Here is a 25,969-nt window from a genome sequence, read left to right as displayed (position 1 = left end):
CTTCAGTGATTCTATTAGTATCAAAGGGCAAGCTTCCTGATGTCCATGTTGTGCTTTCTATATGAAAATGGGGGCCAAGTGTGGTGCCTCATGCCTGTAATCCCAGCACTTTGGGAGGCCAAGGTGGGAAGATCACTTGAGTCCAGGAGTTCAATACTAGCCCGGGCAACATGGCGAAACCCCATCTCTACAAAAAATTAGCTGGGCGTGGTGGTGCACGCCTGTGGTCCCAGCTACTCTGGAGGCTGAGGCAGGAGGATTGCTTGAGTCCTGGAGATGGAGGTTGCAGTGAGCTGAGATTGTGCCATTGCACTCCAGCCTGGGTGACAGAGTGAGACCCTGTCTAAGAAAGAAAAAAGAAAAGAAAGGAAAAGAAAATGGGGCTCAGGGATTTAGCACAAATATATCTCCATAAATCATCATATCTTTTCTGTGGCTTACCCATAGAAACATATATTTCTCATTCCTGCTCTCCTATTTTCATTCCTAAGATTCTTTCTGTTTTCTCTCATTTCCTCCATAATTTGTCATGTGTGTTTCTTACAATCCTGTAGGGCTCAACAGTCTAAGCAGGTAGGAGGTCAGAAATTTGCTTACAGGATCCCTGAGCAACTTAACTACCCTAAATCTGACTTTCACCATTAAACATTTTTTGCAACAAAAGAAAATTACATTTAAAAGGAAAAGAAAAACATTACAGAATGCTTAACTTTGATTAAAAGTGTTCTGAATGCTGCAGTGATACATATTTATAATTTATAATAACATAATTTATAAATAATCATTATTTCCTTTTAACTATCTTAATCTTATGACCTTACAAGTGAAGGTGATAATTTATAACCTAGTGGACCGAAAATTATAAGACCTTTTGTCTCTCTAAGTCAGTAGTGGAAGTGCTGTTCACAGAAGGCATGCATTTAAAGGGATGCCTGCTCTAATCCCAGCACTTTGGGAGGCCGAGGCGGGAGGATCACTTGAGATCAGGATTTTAAGACCAGCCTGGCCAACATGTCGAAACCCCGTCTCTACTAAAAATACAAAAACTAGCCGGGCATGGTGGCACATGCCTGTAGTCCCAGCTACTGTGGAGGCTGAAGCAAGAGAATTGCTTGAACCTGGACGGCGGAGGTTGCAGTGAGCTGACATTGTGCACTTCAGCCTGGGTGACAGAGCAAAGCTGTGTCTCAACAATCAAAACAACAATAACAAAAAAGTAAAAAATAAAAAGATGCCTGGGCCACATTCTGACCTGCTAAATCCAATTTCTGGATTAGGGCCCAGGAATCTGCATTTTTAACACACTGCCCAGGCGATTCTTACACATGTTGAAGTTTGAAAACGACTGCTGTTGATTCACTCAAATTATTCTAGAGATATGGAAAAACAGTCTGGAAAACCTCAAAAGAGAAGGTAGTGGAATCTTCCCTTATATATAGTCTACAAACACACTAAATGCCAACTATATGCAAACAAAGTGCCCCAGTGTTTAGGAATCACACCTACAGGAAGCTGTTCTTCACCACGGTGGAAGTTCTTAAGAGCTAAGGAAAAATAAACTTTCATAAAAAGTTATTACTCAGAGATGAAAGTGAAAATACAGTATGACCCAATTATGTTTAAAAATTAAATATCTGTATCTACATTTGCATAGGCATAATAAAAGCCTAAAGGGAACAAGCCAAAAGGTAATGATAGCTCTAGATTATGGCAGTATCAGTGGGGTTTTTCATTTTTTGTTTTTTTGTTTAATTCGTAGCAGCAGCAGAGGTTCTGCTCCTTGTGGAACAGGGATACCCTACAGGCAGTGTGCCCAGTATAGCCAGGGTTTTTTCTTTATCTCTTTCTACATCTTATAAACTTTAACATTAATGTGTATTATTTTATAATTACAAATAGACAATAGAAGTTTACTTTTAAAGTTTCCATGTTGGCTGGGCACAGTGGCTCATGTCTGCCATTCCAGCACTTTGGGAGGCCGAGGTGGGTGGATCACTTGAGGCCAGGAGTTTGAGACCAGCCTGGACATCATGGTGAAGCACCGTCCCTACTAAAAATACAAAAATTAGCCAGGTGTGGTGGCATGGGCCTGTAACCCTAGCTACTTGGGAGGCTGAAGCATGAAAGTCGCTTGAACCCAGGAGGCAGAGGTTGCAATGAGCCAAGATTGCACCACAGTACTCCAGCCTGGGCGACAGGGTGAGATGCTGTCTCAGTAAATAAATAAAAGAATAGAATAGAATAGAATAGAATAGAATAGAATAGAATAGAATAGAATAGAATAGAATAGTTTCCATCTTAAATGTCTGGGCATTTCTCAGTTAATTATTACTATTCTTAAAGATATAAATGTATACTACTATGGCAGTTTCTCACTTTATGAAACAGACGAGTTTTATTTGTTTTTATTTTTACAGAGATAGGGCCTTGCTATGCTGCCCAGGTTGGTCTTCAACTCCTGGCCTCAACTGATCTTCTCACCTTGGCCTCCCAAATTTTTGGGATTACAGGCGTGAGCCACCATGCCATGTCTGGCCTGAGGTTGGTTTTTTTCTTTTCTTTTGTTTTCTTTTTTTTTTTTAGTGTGTGTAAGCTTTTAGACATAACAAAAGCTCTTATTGCAAAAGACATTAATGAGACCAAAAAATACCTACCTGGCTAGCTTTTGTAGTAGGTATGGTTGCTTTCTTTTTTTTTTTTTTTTTAGGGTAGAGGTAGATTTAATGATCTTTCAAGTAAACTATAGATTATTATATGGAAGCTCCTCCCAGCTCTCCTTCATCTTTGTGCTATTTTATAAACTCATTCAGTCCTTCATTCCACATACGTTTTGCCCCTCTTATGACCCAGATGTTCTGAGTGTTGGGAATGCTACACAAGACAGACAAGGTCCCAATGTTAAAGAACTCACATTTATTTTCATTAATATTACTGTTAACGTCCAACTTTTTGACCATTCATAGGTTTTTCTCTTAGATTAATTATTCTGAAATATTAGCACTAATCTGAATCACCTTATGTGCTTGTTAAAGCACAGATTGTTGGGCCCCAGCCCCAGAGTCTTTGGTTCAGTGGATCTAGGGTGGAAGCTGAGAATCTGTCTTTCTAATTTCCCTAGTGATGCTAATGCTGCTGTTCTAGGGAACAAACGCTGTCTTAGGTCATTGCCAAATTGCATTCCTCCAATGTAATGACACTTTTCTTCCAGGGGTTAAAAAAAAATTAAAAATAAATAAATAAATAAATAAATAAATAAATCTAACCAGCACCAATTACAATATGCCCATAGTTTTTTTTATAAAGGACATAACAGACACTCAAACTGGTCATTAAGTCTCCTGCCAATATTCTACATCTCCTTGCTACACTGTCTTTTCATCACATCCACCTGGCAATACTCCAACCCTGGCTCAGCCATCTTCATGACTACCCCTGGTCTGCTAGGTAATACTGGAGTAAACCACAACCACAGAGACTAGCATCACTCCAAGTTCATGATTATGAGCAGTTCAACAACCCTGCTCAGCAAACCTCTATTGTCTTATTTATCAATGAGCTCTCCGCTCTCTCCCATCCTCAAATGTCTGACTCTCTGATGTGCCTCCTTACTCTTGGGGGATGATCTTACTATCACCTCATGGGAAAAACAGAGGCAATTTCAGAGAAGAGCCTCAATTTCCTGCCACCAAACAAAACAAAGCAAGAAATCACCCCAAGCCAACAATTCTTTTCTTCAATTACATTGGAGATTATGTCCTCCAATTTTCCAGCTGTGCTCTGTGACCTGCTTCCCAAGGACCTAGCTATAGGTCACTGTGTCTCTCCAGTGTTCACAGTGTCTCTTTACTGGTGCCATCCTGTTAGGCTTTCCATAAGCCCAAACTTCTCACAATAAAAAGCAGAAGTAGAAAAAAAAAAAAAGAGCACCCAAATGCCTCCCTGGACTCCCATCCCTGTCCAATTGCCACCCTCTCTGTCTCCTCCCCTCTCACCCAGACCTCTTGACTGAGTTATCACTCTGTTTCCTCACCTTCTGCTCCCTCTTCAATCCATTGCAGTCTGGCTCCTAGGAAGGAAGCCAGGAAATTGCTTTCTGGGGTCATTAGTGACTTCCAGGTTACTAAGCCTAATGATCAGTTTTCAGACTTTATTTTGCTTATCTCCTCAGTAGCATCTAACACTCGTCCAGCCCTCTCCTCCCCTCCAATGTTTCCCTTCTCATCTACCCACTTATTCAAACTTGTGGCCACGCACCTGCTCAATAAAGCCTGTGAGGGACTCTCTCTCATTCTTTATATCGTCTACTTTCCAAATCACATTAATTCTACCTCCTAAGTATCTTTAGAATCTATCCACTTTGCTTCACTGCTACTGCTACTCCTCTAGGCCACCATCGTTTCTCATCTTAACTCCATAAACACCTGCAAGCTAGTCTCCCTATAATTATGCCTGTCCAGCCTCCAATTCATCTTCCATGCCCTGCTCTGGACAGCCTGGTCTCCTCCCTACTCCTCAAATACCACAAACTCTTCCCCACATGCCATTCCATCCACCTAGAAGACTCTCTGCCCTTTCAACACCAGGCTTGTGGCTTCAGGTCTTGGTGTGAGGTGACTTCCTTTATCCCCTATATGAGAGCTCTCACATACTATATGAGAGGTCTCCCAGAACACTTCCTATCTACCAAATACTCAATTGCCTATCTTCCCTGCAAGCTTTACAAGGGCAGAGAGCATGTCTCTCTGAGCCCACATTTGTCTTGTGGAACAGGTATCACCCACAGCCTAGCCTAGCAAGGTATCTGGCATATAACAGGTATTCAGTTCACTGCTGAATATATGAATAGATTTGGGAATAAAATTGCAATGACATAAAATGCATGTTCTTAACCATGAAGGTACCTATGATCAATAGTAGAAGTGGAAAATGCCATCTGCAGGTTATAAAGGGGCATACCACAAGATTTACACTTATATAACAACAGCTAATTTGTGTCATGCCAGTGTGCTAAGCCCTGGGCTGAACCTTTAGATGCATTATTTGGCTTTGATTCTTATGATTTTGTGAAGGATTATAATCCTTGATTTATAGCTGAGCAAAAGAAATTCAGAGAAGTAACTTGGTCCACGGTCACCAACTATCAAATAGATGAACCTAATCCAAACTGAGGTCTCCCTAATTGCAAATCCTGTTTTCTTAAACCCTACCTGTCCTCTGGATCTGAGCAAGAAAGAAGCCAGGTGCCAAAATTCCTCCCACTAAGCAAAGCCATGAAGTTGTGAAATAATATTTCTGAGAAGCTCAGTTAGCACAAAGACAACAATGCGAGATACGAATCTGGATATTTCAGAAAGCAAAAGAGAATTTTGAGACAAGTATGTTTTTAACTCACCCAAGTTTAAAAATAGAATATATTTATATAATTGACTATATTAAGATATTAAAGAAGGTAGGGTGTTTACAGTTAATAATAATTTATTGTATATTTCAAAATACCTAGAAGAGAAGAATTGGAATGCTCCCAACACAAAGTAAAGATAAATGAAATAATAGGTATCCCAATTACCCTGATTTGTTCATTACCCATTGTATACTTGTATCAAAATATCACATGTACCACAAAAATATGTTATGACTATTATACATCAATTTAAAAATAAATAAACATTGGCCGGATGCGATGGTTCACACCTGTAATCCCAGCACTTTGGGAGGCTGAGGCGGGTGGATCACTTGAGGTCAGGAGTTCGAGACCAGCCTAACCAACATGGTGAAACCCCGTCTGTACTAAAAAAAAAAAAAAAATTAGCCACATGTTGTGGCACGCCCCTATAATCCCAGCTACTCGGGAGGCTGAGGCAGGAGAATTGCTTGAGCCTGGGAGGCAGGTGTTGCAGTGAGCCAAGGTGGCAGCACTGCACTCCAGCCTGGGCAATAGAGCAAGACTCCATCTCAAAAAAAAAAAAAAAAAAAAAAAGCTATATTCATCTCAGCAGAGATAGCAAAAGCATTCAATAAAATTCCACATCCATTTATGATTTAAGAAGAAAAATAAAACCTTTGCACAAACAGGGATAGGAGGAAATGTGACTCATCTGTACTCAATGGTAGAATATTAGAAGCATTCTTTTTATTTATTAATTCTTTTTTAGCCTTTGGCAGGCATTCTCTTTAAAATAAAAAATAGTCAAAGATTCTTTTTTTTTTCTTTTTTTTTTTTTTGAGACAGGGTCTTGCTGTGTCACCCTGTCACCCAGGCTGGAGTTCAGTGGTGGGATCTTAGCTCACTGCAGCCTTGACCTCCCAGGTTTAAGCAATCCTCCTCTCTCAGCCTTCTGAGTAGCTGGGACCACAGGTGTGCACCACCAGAGCTGGCTTATTTTTATATCTTTTGTACAGACGGGGTTTTGCCATGTTTCCCAGGCTGGTCTAGAACTCCTGAGCTCAAGCAATCCTCCCACCTAGGCCTCCCAAAGTGCTGGAATTATGGGAATGAGCCACTGTGCCCGGCCCCAAAAGTCAAAGATTTTTCTCTCTACCTGTCTACTTCTTATGTCTTCTATACACTTCTACACACTTGAATTCTGTACTGCGCTAGCTAGGATACAGAGGATAAGATACTCTATAGGACACAATTGGCTTTGCACATAAATAGTACGAGCAGGGATGATTCAATCAATGGTGATGGGAAGATAGTTCACCCATCTGGAAAAAAATGAAGTTGAATCACATCACCTCACAATTAAAATTAATTCCAGATGAAGTAAGTACTGAAATATCAAAGACAAAACTATTTTTCATATTGTTGGGGTTTTTTTTGGTTTATTTTTTCTGTGTACTAGAGTAGAAAAGTAAAAGACAAAATTTTAATGCTCTTAGTAGAAAGCATTAGATGATATTTTGACCTCAGGGTAGAGAAGAATTTCATAAACAAGTCACCAAAAGAAAACAAAACAAAGAATGATAGTCTCAGAGGAAAAGATGATTAATTTGGTTGCATTAAAATTGACAATTTCTGTTTATCAAAAGATATTAGCAAAAGAGAAAATGTGAGCTTCAAACTAGAAGATATAGCAATATACATATAAATGAAAAAGAATTCGATACAGAATTCCTATAAATCTTTAAGAAAAAGAGAAACATTTTTTAAATAGACAAAAGACACAAACGGGTGTGTCTTAGAAGATAAAACACAAGTGAAATGAACATTAAAACTACAAAAATACATCATTAAGTACCAACTAGTTTAGCAAGGATTTAAAGTTTAAAGAGGATGCAAGCTGGTAAGGATATGGGAACTCATAAACTTCCGGCAGGAATATAATCTGGGTCAATCACTTGGGAAAACAATTTAGCATTATCTTTTTAGGTTGAGCTTGTAATTTCACTACTATGTATATGCCCAGAGAAACCTTTAGATATGAGGACCAGGAGATGTATATATGAATATTCAATGCAGCATAGTTTCTAACTGAAAATAGCAAGAGAACAGGTAAGTAAATTTGTGGCATATTTATACAGTGGAATACAAAAGTAAAAATGAATGAACTATAGCCAGAGGAATCAATACAGTTTAATCAGTAGAATTAAAAAAAAGTTGCAATAGAATATATATGAGACTATTTATTTAAAAAAGTTTCATTTAAAAAGCAAAATTAATATATTATTTAATCAATATTTAACTAAACATCTTGTTTAATTAATCAATATTATTTAATTAAACATCTTGTTTAATCAATATATTGGTTCACAGTATGTGATAAAAATATTTTTAACAGCAGAGAATGAGAATAAACACCGGGAGAATGGTAACCTCTAGGGGTTGGGGTAGGTAAGAACTTTATCTGGTTGAGGAGAAGAGATGAGGAGGAAGGAGAAGGAGAAGTCAGAGAGTTTCCAAGCCAGTGAGGTGGACTGGATGTCCACTGCTGGCAGGGAGATGAAGGGAGCCGGGTACAAGGAAGAGAGGACTCCAAGGCTCAGGGCAGCCCCAGCTGATGGCCAGCAAGGGAACAGGGACCTCAGTCCTGCACATACAAGGACCTAGACTCTGCCATCAAGCTGAATTTGCTTTAAGCTGATTCTACCCCAGTCTCCCAATCAGAGCCCTGGAAGGCTGACACCTTGATACTGGCCTTGTTAGACCCAGAGCAGAGAAACCAGCCAAGCCAATCTGGACTTCTGATGTACAGATACTGTGAGGTAATAAATTTATGTTGTTTCAGGCCATTAAGTCTGTGGTAATTTGTTACTACAATAGAAAATGAATTATTTATGGACTTTTTTTACCTTTATTAATTTACTTTTCCTGGTGTATTTTGCTGTTCCCTTATAGTTACCTAAGTAAATAGCTTATGTATTTTAAGTTTTCTTTCCAAAAAATATAATAAAAGCATTTAAGCCTATTCCTCTGGGAAACATTTTAATTAAACCCCAAATATTTTTATTTATTTATTTTTTTGAGATCAGGGTCTGGCTCTGTTGCCCAGGCTGGAGTGCAATGGTATAATCTCAGCTTACTGTAACCTCTGCCTCCTGGTCTCTAGGGATCTGCGCACCTCATCGTCCCAAGTAGCCAGGACAACAGGCATGCACCACCCTGCCCAGCTAATTTTTGTGTTTTTGTTTTAGAGATGGGGTTCCTCCATGTTGCCCAAGCTGATCTCAAATTCCTGGGCTTAAGCAATCCACTGGTCTCAGCTTTTCAAAGTGCTGGGATCAAGGAGTGAGCAGTGCACTATGCCCAGCCAAGACCTACAGATTTTTAAATAGGTATTCTCTTTATTGCTAATTGTTAGATTAATCTCTCTCTCTCTCTCTCTCTCTCTGTCTTTCTTTCATTTGTAGAGACAGTCTCCTTATGTTGCCCAGTCTGGTCTTGAACTTTGGAGCTCAAATAATCCTCCCACCTCAGCCTTCGAAAATGCTGGAATTATAGGCATAAGCCAGTGTGCCCAGCCTGATATTTCTTACTTTTACATATTAAGATATAGAGCAGAGTATTAGAGATTAGAGAATCCAGATTGAAAGTCATATCTAGTATAGGAAATCTTTGTTTCTTATTATTTTATTCTGTGAATTCTGCAATTCTGGTGCCCTCTTAGGGGAAAATAGTTATAATAGAAACAAATGTAAAGAATGTTTAGAAAACATTTACAGTCGCTGGGCGTGGTGGCTCACACCTGTAATCCTAGCACTTTGGGAGGCCGAGGCAGGCGGATCACCTGAGGTCAGGAGTTCAAGACTAGCCTGGCCAACATGGTGAAACCCCGTCTCTACTAAAATACAAAAATTAGCCGGGCATGATGGTGGGTGCCTGTAATCCCAGCTACTTGGGAGGCTGAAACAGGAGAATCGCTTGAACCCTGGAGATAGTAGTTGCAGTGAGCCAAGATCGCGGCACTGCACTCCAGCCTGGGTGGCTAAGCAAGACTCTGTCTCAAAAAAAAAAAAAAAAAAAGAAAACATTTACAGTCTCTGAATTGTTTTTATAACTTGCTTGTAAATACATTGAAATACTGACCTGTAACAAATAGCATATGACAGCTATCAGTCCAACCCAGCTGTGCAGACTGTACATATTGGCCATATTGTTAACATTGTGGTTCTCAAACACGGCCACCACAGAGATAATTGCAAGAATGGCAGCAACTGCATTTAACCCTGCATGGATGGATTTCATCAGGAGCTTGCTGCATTTCCAGGTCCATGGCAGTCTGTAGACGATGATGGCTAGGGAGAGACGAAAGGACACAGAATGTGTTTCGTTTTGTTTTTTAATCAACACAAAATGAACAGTTTGACACACTGGACACTCCCTTTTTGAAACCTTTTTCTCTTGGCTTTTGCTTCTCCCCTCTTCCCCATGTTACCCCTGCCTCTCAGTGGCTCCCTCTAGGGGACGGTGGAGGGGTTCCTTTGCTGGCATTTTCTTCACCCCCAACTTGTGAATGAACCTTGGTGCCTCTCAGGCTCGGTCCTAGGGCTTTTTCTCCCTCTGCACTCCCTCTGTGGGTGATCTCATTCACTCTTTCACTGAAATGCTGTCTCCATGGCAGGGACTCCAAAAAATTTATATCTCCAGCCCAGAACTGTCTTCTTAGCTCCAGACCTGCATAATCCAATGTCTTCTCGGTATTTCCATACGGTGTTTGCTTCCCAGACATCTCAAACTTACCACATCCAAAACCAAATTCCTAATCTTAACAATCTGATTTATGCCTGTTGTCTCCTTTCTTCTTAAAAATGTCTCAGTTTGGCCAGGCCCAGTGGCTCATGCCTGTAATCCCAGCACTTTGAGAGGCTGAGGCAGGGGTATCACTTGAGGTCAGGAGTTCAAGACCAGCCTGGCCAACATGGTGAAACCCCGTCTCTATTAAAAATACAAAAATTAGCCAGGCATGGGGTGGCATGCACCTGTAATCCCAGCTATTCTGGAGGCTGAGGCACGAGAATCGCTTGAACCTGAGAGGCAGAGGTTGCAGCGAGCTGAGATCATGCCACTGCACTCCAGCCTGGGTGACAGAGCAAGACTCCGTCTCGAAAAAAAAAAAAGTTTTTTTACAAAGGGTTTTCTTAAGTGTCCTGGTTTAAGCAATAAATTATATGGCCACCTTAACCAACATGAAGTTAATTTTTGTTCTGAAGATAAAATCCTGCCCCTATCCATCCCTCCAGTCTGTGTCAGGGAAAATTTAGATATCTGGAAATGTGTGGCAGATTGAAAAAGTTTATAGAATACTTCCTCAGACAATGGATTCTACTATATCAGCAGAGTATCACGTATATTTCTTTTCTTTCTCTGTCGCCCAGGCTGGAATGTAGTGGTGCGATCACAGGTCACTGCAGCCTTGACCTTCTGGGCCCAGGTGATCCTCCCACCTCAGTCTCCTAAGTACCTGGGACTGCAGGCACGCACCACCACACCCAGCTATTTTTTCTATTTTTAGCAGAGATGGGATTCCATCATGTTGCCCAGGCTGGTCTTGAACTCCTGGCTCAAGTGAATCACCTGCCTCAGCATCTCAAAGTGCTGGGATTACAGGCATGAGCTACAGTGCCTGGCCTCATGTACATTTCTTAATTCCAGAAAATAAGAAGGAGCCTCACTTCACCAAAGGCTTTTATAATTTTAATATATAAAACTTTGGGCCAGGCACAGTGGCTCACGCCTGTAATTTCAGCACTTTGGGAGGCCGAGGCAGGTGGATCACCTGAGATCAGGAGTCCGAGACCAGCCTGGCCAACATAGCGAAACCTGGTCTCTACTAAAAATACAGAAGTTAGCCAGGCATGGTGGTGGGCACCTGTAATCCCAGCTACTTGGGAGGCTGAGGCAGGAGAATCGCTTGAACTCGGGAGGCGGAGGTTGCAGCAAGCCAAGACCGTGCCATTGCACTCCAGCCTGGGCAACAGAACGAGACTGTGTCTCAAAAAACAAACAAACAAACACCAAAGAACTTCATAGGATTATAAAAATATAAGGGATTATCTATTCCTTTTTCAGGCAGAAACACATCTAAACCTACAAAGACAGATGTGAACTCAGCCTCTTTAAAGCTTTCAGCACAGGATGTCATTTTTCCTATTCTTTGGTTCCATTCTAACACTTAACAGTCCTCACCATCAGGACAATATTTCTTTTACTTAATCCCAACCCTGAAGGATTGCTACTTACTAAATTTAGTGTGTACATGGGTATCCTATAAACATTGATTGGTTATACTTCCTTGAGAACATGCAGACTCTTTGGATAATCATTTCTATATTCAAGGAATCTTCTCAAATGATTTAATGCCATACCTTAAAAAGTACACTTTTAAAGCAAACTCAAGGTCCCCTCTCACCCCTACTTCATCTTCTCTGAGGGCATTAATGTGTCTTGCTGTTTCTCCACTGTATCCCCAGAGCCTAAGGCAGCCCTGGACTCAAAGCATGTAGCTCCTCCATAAGTATTTTTAAAATCTCTGTATTTTTCTTTTTGAGATGGAGTTTCACTCTTGGTTGCCCAGGATGGAGTGCAACGTTGTGATCTCGGCTCACTGCAACCTCCACTTCCCGGGTTCAAGAGATTCTCCTGCCTCAGCCTCCTGAGTAGCTGGAATTACACGCCCAGCTAATTTTTGTATTTTTAGCAGAGACGGAGTTTTGCCATGTTGACCAGGCTGATCTTGAACTCCTGACCTCAGGTGATCTGCCCACCTTGGCCTCCCAAAGTGCTGGGATTACAGGTGTAAGCCACTGTGCCTGGCCTAAAATTTTAACTTGACATATAATAATTGTACATATTTATGCAGTACATAGTAATGTTTCAAAACATACAATGTATAGTGATCAGATCAAGGTAATTAGCATATTTATCACCTCAAACTCATTTCTTTTTGTTGAAAACATTCAATATCCTCTCTTCTAGCTACTTGAAAGCATATAGCATATTATTGTTAACTCTAGTTGTCCTACAGTGCTATATAGAACACTAGAACTTATTTTTTAAACTATTTTGAGATTATTGTAGATTCACAAGCAGTTGTAAGAAACAGTACAGAGAAATCTCATATACTCTTCACCCGGTTTTCTCTAACATCTTACATAACTATGGTACCATAGCACAACCAGGAAATTGACATTGATATAATCCTCTGACCTTATTCAGGTTTTTTTTCTAATTTACTTATTTTTTATTTTTTTCTCTCCCTCCTCCTCCATCCCTTATTCAGATTTCACTAGGTTACTTGTGTGTATGTGTGACCCATAAGTATTGTTTAAATAAACAAACACAAAGCACTTTCTACAGACTGATCAAATCTAGAAACTAAATTGACGTCAACTCAAACACTGTGGTTTCCCCTCCTCATGCTTTTTCTCCTCTAAGCACACACTACATAATTCTCTAGTTTCCTGGGAAAGCAAATGCCTCTTTACCCAATGACCTAGTGACCTTTTATCTACAAAGTGGAGCCTTCTGCAATCTGTGTGTGATCAGGCAATAGTAAAATAAAAATGTGCGATATATGAAGACCTAATAACACATCTCCCCCTTGCCTGGGTTGGGCTCATTTATTACACACACACACACACACACACACACAGTTGAGTCCTTGCTAGGTAGTAGGTACCATCTAAGTGCTTCACAGTTTCATTATAATTCTCACCTCAACTCTGTGAAGATACAATTATTATTACTATTATACAGAGGAAGCTGAGGCAGAGAGGTTAAGTAGTTTGTCCCTCCTCAATTCATGGTTTAAAATTAATATTGTTGTTTTTTTGTTATCATCATCACCATCATATTATACAAACACCACCCCGGGTAAGGAGTTTTAGATGAGTGAACTTGAAAATCTACATACAGGAAAAAAAAAAAACCTCAAGATTTCAACACTCGAAAAGCAAATTATGAACAATGAACCATAGCAGCATTTTCTCCCCAATCTGGATCATATTATATCAAAAATTCCCAAAATAAAAACTAATCTCTGATATTAAAAGTCAAGAGTAGGCTGGGCGTGGTGGCTCACACTTGTAATCCCAGCACTTTGGGAGGCTGAGGCAGGCAGATCATTTGAGGTCAGGAGTTCAAGACCAGCCTGGCCAACATGGTGAAACTCTGTCTCTGCTAAAAATACAGGCTGGGTGCAGTGGCTCATGCCTGTAATCCTAGCACTTTGGGAGGCCAAGGTGGGTAGGTCACTTGAAGTCAGGAGTTTGAGACCAGCCTGGCTAACATGGTGAAACCCCGTCTCCACTAAAAACACAAAAATCAGCTGGGCATGGTGGTGCACGTCTGTAATCCCAGATACTTGGGAGGCTGAGGCAGGAGGATCGCTTGAACCCGGGAGGCGGAGGTTGCAGTGAGCAGAGATCATGCCACTGCACTCCAGCCTGGGCGACAGAACCAGACTCGTCTCAAAAAAAAGCCCAAAAAATTAGCTGGGCGTGGTAGCATGTGCCTGTAATTCTAGCTACTTGGGAGACTGAGGCAGGAGAATCGCTTGAACCCGGGAGGCAGAGGTTGAGGTGAGCTGAGATCGCACCATTGCACTCCACCCTGCCGAGACGCTGTCTCAAAAAAAAAAAAAGAGTAACTTTCATGATATCATGACTCAAAGGAGTTACGAGGGTTGCTGGGGGGTTCTGATGTGCATTGAATGTTGCTTCTTGGTCTGGGTACCCAGATGTGTTCATGTGATAAAAACACATCCCTTCTGATTGAGGTACTTTTGTGCGTGTATGTTGTTCTTCAGTAAAAAGTTTACTTTTAAAAAATGTCGGGGCCAGGCACAGTGGCTCACACTTGTAATCCCAGTACTTTGGGAGGTCAAAGTGGGTAGACTGCTTGAGCCCAGGAGTTCAAGACCAGCTTGGGCAACATGGTGAAACCTCATCTCTACAAAAAAATACACAAATAAACCAGACCTGGTAGTGTGCGCCTACAGCCCCAGCTACTCAGCAGGCTGAGGCAGGAGGATTGCTTGAGTCCAGGAGGTGGAGGTTGTAGTGAGCTGAGATCGAGCCACTGCACTCCAGCCTGGGCAAAGAGCAAGACTGTCTCAAAAATAAATAAATAAATAAAGCAAAAAATTCAAAGACAACTGTGTTCCCAGTGAAGACTTCTTACTCTTTCTAATACTATGAAGCATCAGAGAAATGTGTCAAATTTGCTGTAAAACTGAACTTCATCCCCTTTGAGTGTCAAAACTTGATTTTTAAAAACCTTTTACATTTACACAAATTGGCTGCACACTAGCTTTCCCTGTCCAGCAGTAGAATGAATAGAATATATTTAATCTTTTATTGATCATTTGGGGTCATCAATCAAACACCAATTATTATCCTGTTACTGTAAGCGGAAGTCCTTAGGGGTTTCTGAAGCAGGAGAGGTGCTCACCTCTGATCCAAATGAACCTATACAATTATGGTTTGAGAGTCCCTGGGTCTCTCTCAGAGTTTTTCTATCTCGTTTTGTTTCTGGCTTGAGTTAGGGCACCTACTTCCAACCTCTCTCCTCCATCACTTTGTCTCATCCTTGATTCCCACCAGCTCTAAGTTTTAGCTGATAAAATGTCTCATTTTTATTTATTCATTTATTTATTTTGAGACAGGGTCTCACTCTGTCACCCAGGCTGGAGTGTAGTGGCGCAATCTTGGCTCACTGCAACTTCTGCCTCCCAGGCTCAAGCCATCCTCCCACCTCAGCCTCCAGAGTAACTGGGACTACAGGTGTGTGCCACTACACCCAGCTAACAGCTTATAAAATTTTATGTTGCTGAAAATCTTAACATCTGTTAAATCTGGGTCGTGGGTACTTAGGGATCTATTATGTTTTTTCTTATGGTTGAAAGAGCTCATTCCAGTTTTAAAGTTAAAACAATATTTTCATAAGCCTGCAAACCCACTAGCCAATTAGTCTTACCTACTCAATAGGTGGCTTGCAGAGATTTGAGGGGCTCTCACACAAGTGAGGCACGTGACCCCTAGCACATGGAGTTTTCACAGCATCTATCCTGGCTACATAGAGGCTCTGCTGCAAAGCTCAGTATGCTTCAAAATGCTCTCTGGATAAATGAAGGATAAATGCAAAATGTTGCATTTGCATAAGCTGTTTACATGGTTTTTGAAATTTATAAGTAACTGAAATATGGTGGACTTTGGGAGAAAAGGGCAATCTTAAGAAATCAAGCCATATTTCCTAAACAAGAATCTGTTCTCAACAGTTACAAAAACTGCCTGGAGAGTGGAATTTAAATATTTCTTGCTTCTTTGGCTTGGCACTTACCTAGACACCATTCCTGAGGTTCAATGAGAAGGAAGAAAAAGGTCCCCTAAGCCCACAAGAAGGGGAAATGGTATAAAACAGCTACTTGTGACTGAAACAAGGGTTTGCTGTTAGAGGTTCTAGTTGGCATTCCATTTCTCCCAGAAAATGAGGGGAAATACAAACATACATATGAGAAATACATTTTAAATCCTTTAAAAGAAAAGATATTGATGGTGGAACATGCTAGCATGATAAACTTAAAAAGAAAGAAAGGGAGGGAGGAAGACATAAATACCTGTGTATAATCATCTTAAAACAATGGAGAGAAAAATACAGTAACTTGAATTTGGGTTTAATTATTAGAAAATGTTGGCTGGGTGCGGTGGCTCATGCCTGTAATCCCAGAACTTTGGGAGGCCAAGACAGGCAGATCTCTTAAGGTCAGGATTTCAAGACCAGCCTGGCCAATGTGGTGAAACACCATCTCTATCAAAAAATACAAAAATTAGCCAGGCATGGTGGCGCACATCTGTGGTCCCAGCTAATCAGGAAGCTGAGGCAGGAGGAGAATTGCTTGAACCTGGGAGATGGAGGTTGCAATGAGCCACTGCACTCCAGCCTCGGCAACAGAGCTGGAGTTTCTGTCTCAAAAAAAAAAAAAGAAAAGAAAGAAAGAAAAGAAAGGAAAATGTCTCAGTTCCTTGTTGCATAACCAAAACTTGGGAATATGTGAAAATGTATACTCTCTAAAATGTAATCTCTGGTTTGACACCAACTTTCCATCCATATACCATTACAAAACTATTTATATACACAAGTTTGTCTTAGAACAGGAAATGCAAGTTTAGAATCTGTCAAAGTGTGTGTGGTAGGGGAAGAGTGCTTAGAGGGAGAGAAATGTCCCCAAACATGGAAAACATTTTGACTCTAGTTCTTCTGTGTTTAAATCTTGTGATTCATGAGGGTGGGAACATGTCTATCTTGTTCACTGTCACATCACAGTATTTAGCATAGAGCTTGGCATATAGCAGGAATTCAGTAAGTATGTTTTTGTTTTTGTTTTCTGAGACAGAGTCTCTCTCTTTGTTACCCAGGCTGGAGTGCAGTGGTGGGATCTCGGCTCACTGCAACCTCCGATTCCCGGGTTCAAGCAATTCTCATGCCTCATCCTCCAGAATAGCTGGGATTACAGACGAACACTACCATGCCTGGCTAATTTTTGTATTTTTAGTAGAGATAGAGTATCACCATGTTGGCCAGGATAGTCTCGAACTCCTGATCCAAAGTGATCTGCCCACCTTGGCCTCCCAAAGTGCTGGGATTACAGGCATGAGCCACCATGCCCGGCCCAAATAATTCTAAATAAAGCACAGGAATAATTGCTAATAAAGCACAGTAGTTCATTCAGTATTCCCAACAAATGAGCAAATCCTCTTTTACTTTTTTTAAAATTTATTTTTTAATTGAGAGTTGACAATTAAAAATTGCACATATTTGTGCTATACAACATGTTTCCATATATATATATACACACACACACACACACACACACATCATGAAATGGTTAAATCAAGCTAATTAACATATCCATCACCTCACATACTTATTTTTTAGTCTTATTTTTTTTTGAGACAGAGTCTTATTATGTCGCCCAAGCTGGAGTGCAGTGGCATGATCTTGGCTCACTGCAACCTCTGCTTCCTGGGCTCAAGATATTCTCCTGCCTCAGCCTCCCAAATAGCTGGGATTACAGGTGCACACCACCATGCCTGGCTAATTTTTGTATTTTTTTGTAGAGACAGGGTTTTGCCGTGATGTTCAGGCTGGTCTCCAACTCCTGGGCTCAAGTGATTCTCCTGCTTCAGCCTCCCAAAGTGCTAGAATTACAGGCATAAGCCACCATGCCAGGTCCATAAAATGCACAAATCAAAAAACTCAAGAAAAATTGTACTGCTGATCCAAGTATTCGCTAATAGAAGACCAAATGGCCCTTTCAAATAAGTAAAAAGCATTCTGCACTTGGACCCACTTAACAACTTGAAGTGAATTCAAAAATAAAATAAGAGTAAGTTATTGAGTTTGAAGTACACTGGAATTTTAAAACACTTATGAATTCTACTTAAACGTGGTGTGCCCATTACACTTCCCTTCCCTCTTTGAATAAAGCATTATTTCGCTCTCCTTGGCAGAATGCTCAGAACAGGATTATCAGTCTCCACAACTCATTTCCCTCTGCACGCAAGAGCTTACCACATTCTATCCAAAGGACCTTAAGTTTAAATGAAAAAGCAGAGAATCTTCTTTAAATAAACTTCTTGAAAAGATTCCTGCAGTGGCTGTCAAAGAGAATCAGAGCTTTGAAACATGTCTGGTGCATTCAAACTGTCTCACAGCATGAATGTCATGAAACTGAAAATCTCTGGAAAGTCAAAATGAAGGAAGTGATTCAGATGATTTGGAAGATATTTTTAGCCCTAGACACATCTCTGAGTGATTAAAATCCTCACAAAGGCAGCTACTTGGTACCAAATACATGTAGAAAAAGAAAAAAATTCAATTAATTGACAACACATGTAAAAATATTCAGAAATTGTGTGTTTTCAGAAAGATCAGCTATATTTTCTTGTGCCTCATATTAATATGACAGATTAGAAAGAGTACTGGCTCTGATACTACCTGGTTATCTGACCCTGGCCAGACATTTGGTCTCTGAAATGAAGGGTAGAACTTAAGGTCCCAGCCAGCTCTAAATATTTAAGGATCAATATAACCTACATTTCTAAACAAAACAATGAAAAACCCCATCATAATTTGAGCTGGGACGGTGCGGTGGTTCACAACTGTAATCCCAGCACTTTGAGAGGGGGGGAAGAGTCACTTGGGCCTGGGAGGTTGAGGCTGCAGTGAGTCATGATTTCGCCACTACACTCCAGCCTGGCTGACAGAGCAAGACCCTGTATCAAAACAAACAAGCAAAAAGAAAGAAACCATAACTCGTGTCCAACCAAATCAAATGGGAACAGCTTGCAGACCGAGCTGTATCTTACTTGTTTTACGCAGTGTCTGGCACACAGTAAGTACTTAATAAATATGTTAATTAAATGGATAGGATAATATGAAGAAATTGAATGAACAACAACAACAAAAACTTAGAAAAGTACAGCCCAAGTCTGTATAGTCATTTCAAAGCTTGTTTTGACCTTTTAAGGAAGTTTCTATACAAAGAAAAAAGTTATAACAAAGATTTCTAGTCTTTCTTTTGTTCTTTTTTTTTTTTTTTTTTTTTTTTTTTTTTTTGAGACAGGGTCTTGCTCTGTTCCCCAGGCTGGAGTGCAGTGGCATGGTCACGGCTCACTGCAGCCTCGACCTCCCAGGCTCAAGTGATCTCAGCCCCCCCGAGTAGCTGGGACTTACCAACACACACCAGCACGCCTGACTAATTTTTGTATTTTTTTTTGCAGAGATGGGGTTTCACCATGTTGCCCAGGCTTGTCTCCCTACTTGGTTTCCCAAAGTCCTGGGATTACAGGCATGAGCCACCGTGCCTGGCCCTCTATCTTTCTTAAAAAGGAAGAATGTTCTACCTTTTAAGGGAAAAATTTAAAACCTTGCAAAGTCAAGTGAGAAAACCCTAGCAGGAGTCACCTGTAAACTGGAAGCTATGGACTGGAATTTGGTCCAAAGATGTTGTTTTGTTTGATCAGCCCAATGTTTTAGAGGTTTTGTTTTTGTGGCTGGTTTACTTTTTGTTTGAACCAATTTTTTAAAAATCTGGATTCTCTTGGGAGAATGAGAAGCCCTGGCAACCTTGGACTGGCATCCTCCCGTAGCCACAATCCACTGGGGCTAAGTGGAAGCTTCCTGTTTTGCCAGGAGTGAGCACTCTCTAGTTCCCTACAGTTCCCACCTCTCACACAAGTGTACACCTATACTCTGCTGCGTGAGGATTTGACATTTAATTAACTGTCCTAGTAAACAGATGAAGTGGTTTGTCACCAGTTATTAGGCAACGCTGGTTATAATAAAAACTGACCCAATTGGTAAACTGTGTCTGGACTGAGAGAAACAATGAGAAATCTGTAAATACCTGATGATGATGCCAATACTTTGGGCTTCCCAGAGTGCAGTGATAACTGTTATAGCCTATATTAATCCCCTAGAACTACCATAACAAGTTACCAGAAATCTAGCAACTTAAAACAACATATTTATTCTCTCTCAGTTCTGGAGGCCAGAAATTAAAAATCAAGGTGTTATAATAGCAGGATGGGCCTGAGGGAGAAGCTATGCCATACCCTCTTCGGCCTCTACGGGCGCCGACAATTCTCCATTTTCCTTAGCTTATGGCCACATCACTCCAATCTCTGCCTGTCTTCACAGAGCCTTCCTCTCTGTGTGTCTTTGTCTCAAATCTCTTTCTCCTTTCTCTTATAAGGACACCAATCATAGGATTTAGAGCCCACTCTAAATCCAGGGTGATCTCATCTTGAGATCCATAGGTAACATTTGCAAAGACCCTATTTCCAAGTAAGGTCACATTCACGGATACCTGGGATTAGGATTTAGACATATCTTTTTGGGGGGCACTATTCAACCCACTACCTATTCCTTGCAGGGATCATAGAACTAGGCATACAGAGTACTACAAAAGACAATGGTTCCTATGGGGCATGGGGACTTTAAGCTCTGATCTCACCAGTGCAGAGCTCACCTCCTGGTGCCCCAGCTGTTGCCTGAGGAAAGGATAGCTTACTGAGGGCTATGTTGACTGCTGCTGCAAGGATGCCCACTACCACTGCCCAGCCACTGTCCTGCCAGCAAGCTCTGGCTTCTGTCTTACATCCTTCTGAGTAGACTGGTGTCCAGTATGGTCTTAATCATCTCTCATGTCTTTTTTTTCTTTTTTTTTTTTGAGACAGAGTTTCGCTCTTGTTGCCCAGGCTGGAGTGCAATGGCATGATCTCAGCTCACCGCAACCTCCATCTCCTGGGTTCAAGGGATACTCCTGCCTCATCCTCCTGGGTAGCTGGGATTACAGGTATGCGCCACTCTGCCCGGCTAATTTTGTATTTTTAGTAGAGATGGGGTTTCTCCATGTTGATCAGGCTGGTCTCAAACTCCTGACCAAGGGTGATCCACCTACCTTGGCCTCCCAAAGTGCTGGGATTACAGGCATGAGCCACCACCCCTGGCAGTAGTCTCTCGTGTCTGAATGTTTAGTTGAATCCAGAAAGACACCCTGGTGGGTGCTGTATACTAAATCTACTTCACCTATTTACTTTGTACACCAATCCTTGTTGGTGTGACCCTCTGGTTTAAAGAATTGGCCAAACTTCCATCAATTTAGTCAATATTCGTTGAATGTTTATTATGTGTTAGGTAATGCTATGGATACAGCATTGAAGAAAACGGACAAAATCCCTTCCTTCTGGGAGCTTACATTCTAGTAGGAGAAGACAGACAATAAATTAATAGTCAGTGATCAGAATTTAGATAATACTGCATTTTGAATTCAGAGTCTATAAGATTTTCTAGTGAAATGGCTGAGAAGTATGGAAGAGAAGAATCACAGATGACTGCATAATTTCGTCCTGAACGGCTGCAAGGATAAAGTTGCCATTTACTGAGATGGTGGAACCTATGGGAGGAGTTGGTTTTGCAGGCATGAGGAAGATCAAGAGCTGAGATTTGGACATGCCTATTTGATATTCAAGTACAGAGTCTGGGTAGGCAAATAGATATTTGGGTTTGGAGTTCAGGGGAGTCTGGGCTGAATATACAAATTTGAGAGGGTTCAGTGTATAGATAGTACTTAAAGCCAAGGAGAGACTGGATAAGATTGACCACCAAAGAAGTGAGTGTAGAAAAAAAGAGGTGGTTGTGGTCAGAAGACTGAGGCTTGAGCACTCTAACCTGAAGTCATCAGGAAGATGAGGAAGAACCAGCAAAGGAGACTGAGGATGGAGCAGCCAGGAAAGAGAGAAGAGCCATGAGAATCAGGTGTCCTGGAAGCCACCCAATTTACCAGGTGAAGAAAGAGAAGCCAAGTAAAGAAAGTGTCCTGGCCAGACGTGCTGGCTCACACTTGTAATCCCAGCACTTTGGGAGGCTGAGGCGGGCGGGTCATCTGAGGTCGGGAGTTCAAGACCAGCCTGACCAATGTGGAGAAGCCCCGTCTCTACTAAAAATACAAAATTAGCTGGTCATCGTGGTGCATACCTGTAATCCCAGCTACTCTGGAGGCTGAGGCAGGAGAATCGCTTGAACCCAGGAGGCAGAGGTTGCGGTGAGCTCAAATCACACCATTGCACTCCAGCCTGGACAACAAGAGCAAAACTCTATCTCAAAAAAAAAAAAAAAAAACCAAGTAAAAAAAGAAAAAAAAATAAAGTGTCCCAAAGAGGAGTGAGGGGTCAATTATGTCAAATGCTGCCTTCCACTCAAACACTATGGAGGACTGAGAATTGACCCATGGAATTAGCAACATGAGAAAGAACAGGAAGAAAGGAACTAGAAACTGCAGGTATGGACGAAAATTTCAAAAAGTTCATAGTAAGGCAAGCAGAGAATTGAGGCAGTAGCTGAGGGACATACAGGGTCAAGAGTGATTTTGTTTTGTTTTGCTTTGTTTTGTTTTCGAAGATGATAGAAATTATAACATGTTGGAAATAAGCTAATTGGGGGAGAAACTTAATGATGCAGAAAAAGGAGGGAGAACTGGGATGAAGGGAAGAGGAGGTACAGATTATACTTAAGCAGCAACATTCTCATCAGCTAGAGGCCTCAGAATAAAGATGGATTTCCAGTGCAATATGATGTCCATTCTTCCTGGAGGTTGACTAAGCCAGTGCTTTTAAACTGGCTGAACAGGAGAATCACTAGGGAAAAGCGAGGGTGTGTTTACTTTAGACACTATTATTATCGTCACAAATAAGTGGCTGTAAATTGCATTTTGTTACTAACAATTCAGTGATGGTACAGAAATAATCACTCATTCATTCAACAACCACTTACTCATCTACCATGTGCCAGTTCTCAGTGTTATTCTAGGTACTGGGGATATAGCACTGAGCACCACAGTCATATCTAAAACATTTTTATTGGTTGCATTATTTAAAAATCTATGTGTATTTAGGCTGGGCGTGGTGGCTCAAGCCTGTAATCCTAGCACTTTGGGAGGCCGAGGTGGGCAGATCACGAGGTCAGGAGTTCGAGACCATCCTGGCCAACATAGTGAAACCCTGTCTCTACTAAAAATACAAAAAAAAAAAATTAGCAGGGCGTGTGGCGGGCGCCTGTAATCCCAGCTACTTGGGAGGCTGAGGCAGGAGAATGGCGTGAACCCAGGAGGCGGAGCTTACAGTGAGCCGAGATGGTGCCACTGCACTCCAGCCTGGGGGACAGAGCCAGACTCTGTCTCAAAAAAAAAAAAAAAAAAAAAACTATGTGTATTTATTTACAAAAAAAATATGTTGGGGATTTTTTTGTGGTTTTGGTCACAAAATTTCTTTAAATCATCTCTTTGTGCTTTGTAAAAACCCTTGTATCGCTAAGATTGATAGGTTTTATTATCAATGGTGTCCCTGAAGCTTCTTTTAGAGTAGGTATTTGGGGCACTTTCTCCATTATCTTATTTGCTGGATTTTACCCCAAGAGCCTTTTCAAGTCTATTTAAGTAATCTTGGAATTTGGTCACTTTTAGATAAATTAATAGGATATCCCAACTGCTTTTCAAGAACTGCTCTTAATTTCTGTTAGTCTTTTAAATGTTACTTAAGGTAGTTATATTCTCTCACAAAATCAACTTGAGATCATTAAACTATTTAATTTCTCTCCCTTCAGTTTATACAATAAAAGGAGTTCTACACAGGAAAGGAAGGAGTATAGAATTGCCAAGACTTCTTTTCGCTAAATTTAGACACCTGAATTTTCTACCTTTCACTAAAGAACACATTCCACCTTGCTGAACCTTTTAAAAGGTCAACAGCCACTTTGACAGCGTTTATTTGTTTCAGTCTTTTCTGTGGCCTTCTTTTCAAGGTTCGTTTCTCTGATTTCCTAGTAGTATACTTATTTCATGGGAAACATTTCTTTCAGAGAAGCACAAAGCCTCTTCTAAACTCTTCCTCATTCATGTCAGTCTGTTAGCTAGATTTCCCACTAGTTTAAATTTTATTTTAGTTTTAGATTTCCCATGATCTGTTATACTTTAATTTAGAATATATACATTTTCCAAAATATACTTGGAGTATGGGAGGTGGGGAGAGAGAGGGGGAAAGGAAGGAAGAGGGAGAGGGAGAGAGGGACATAGAGGAGAAAATGGGACAAGGAGAGAGACGGTGAGCGAGAAAGGGAAACGGGAATAAAGAAGGAGAGGGAGATTTGTTTTGTAACTTCTATGTTAGCTTTGCTTCTTTGGAGTTTACTTTTTTTTTTTTTTTTGAGACAGAGTCTCACTCTGTTGCCCAGGCTAGAGTGCAGTGACACAATCTTGGCTCACTGCAACCTCCGGCTCCCAGGTTCAAGCAATTCTCCTGTCTCAGACTCCTGAGTAGCTGGGATTACAGGTGCCTGAGCCACCGTGCCCGGCCAGAGCTTACTTCTTTTTTTTTTTTTTTTTGAGACGGAGACGGAGTCTTGCTCTGTTGCCCAGGCCGGAGTGCAGTGGTGAGATCTCGGCTCACTGCAAGCTCCGCTTCCCGAGTTCAAGCGATTCTCCTGCCTCAGCCTCTCCAGTAGCTGGACCACGCCAGCCCAGAGCTTACTTCTTAAAGGTGTTTCAAAGGACTCATACTTGTTCTTAGTTTCAAATATTGTTTACTATTTGTATATTGCATTTCTAAAGCATTTTATACTTACAGTAATAACGGTACTTTAGCCTTCCTTTCCTCATCTGCAAATATTTGTGTATTACAGAAGAGAAGAACTCCATTACATCGTGTTCTTTGTTAGAGATCTGAAATCTCATAGCCTAAAATATTCCTCCTTGCAGCAATCACACACAGTAAAAAAGTCTGTTATAACACGGTGAGTCTGTAACGTGTGGGTCCCTCGCAGCCTATAAAGTTTATTTATTACTCCCCCTCCTTCCACTGGAGGCTTCCTAATACTTAGGGTGAGGAATGTGGGTGGGTGGACCAAAATATGTAAGAACTATGCATGTGCCTACATGTATGAAAACATTTATGCTCATGTCAATTACATGCATTATATGATTAAAGTGATTTGCACATCCAGGATCCAAACAGGAAACAGGATGGGTAATGATGGGACAAACTCTGGACCATTGATACAAATACAGTAATTGAACCTAAAGAAAAAAGATCGGCCGGGTACGGTGGCTCACGTCTGTAATCTCAGCAGTTTGGGGGGCAAGGCAAGAGGATCACCTGAGGTCAGGAATTCGAGACCAGCGTGGCCAACATGGTGAAACCCCGTCTCTACTAAAAATACAAAAATTAGCTGGGCGTGGTGGTAGGCACCTGTAATCCCAGCCACTGGGGAGGCTGGGGCAGGAGAATTGCTTGAACCTGGGAGGCGGAGGTTGCAGTGAGCCAAGATTGCGCCACTGCACTCCAGCCTGGGCGACAGAGCAAGACTTTGTCTTGAAAGAAAGAAAAAAAGAAACAAAATTCATAAGAGCAACAGATGAAAATTGCCAAAATTTACACATTTTTGTCCAAGAGTTAAGTATGAACAGATTAAGAGAAGTACAAAGTTTAGAGAAATTACAAAACCTTTTAGGAAAACTGTATATTGGACTCTAACACGAATGAAGAGTTTCAAAACATATTTTAGATGAAGGTTTTCGCTGTCTAAAAAGATTTGGCAGAAAATAAGCATATTGCCATAAAAGCAGAGAATCCAACTTTGACAATAAGGTCACTGAGAAGACTTAAAACAACTTTCATAGGTAAGTTACATAACTCTTCTCTGCCTCAGTTTACTCTTACATACATGTGAGATAATGCACTTAGTGGACACACAGCATGCAATCACTGTTAGCCATTCTGACGTCTTCTCCTCTGTGGCAAGTCAGGCAACGAGTAATAACACTTGTGTTTCCCTTACCGTCAATTACAAGAAGATATTCCAAAACCTCCAGAAAGTTTTTTGGTATTAGAAGCTGCCCTGAAGAGTTGGGTAGAAGAGGAGACTGGTTCTACTCTTTGAGCAAACAAGGTGTAGACAGCTCTGGACCAAACTTAAGGG

General features: G+C 41.0%; 1 protein-coding gene across 2 annotated transcripts in view; it reads right to left on the bottom strand.

Annotated features, from left to right (window-relative positions):
• LOC100593374 (cytochrome b reductase 1) overlaps positions 1–25,969 on the bottom strand; it is a 34,862-nt gene that overhangs the window by 6,786 nt on the left and 2,107 nt on the right. Inside the window, exon 2 of one of the 2 annotated variants that reach the window (XM_003254259.3) lies at positions 9,524–9,732. The exons of the other annotated variant lie outside the window; for it this stretch is intronic. Within the exon in view, the coding sequence (XP_003254307.1) occupies positions 9,524–9,732 (209 nt within the window). The remainder of the gene's footprint in view (positions 1–9,523; positions 9,733–25,969) is intronic. 2 annotated transcript variants of the gene reach the window in all.

This window comes from Nomascus leucogenys, chromosome 22a (assembly GCF_006542625.1).
Source record: "Nomascus leucogenys isolate Asia chromosome 22a, Asia_NLE_v1, whole genome shotgun sequence".
NCBI classification, from domain to species: Eukaryota; Metazoa; Chordata; class Mammalia; order Primates; family Hylobatidae; genus Nomascus; species Nomascus leucogenys.
The sequence above is the reverse complement of the archived record's forward strand: the minus strand, read 5'-3'. Positions and strand labels throughout refer to the sequence as shown.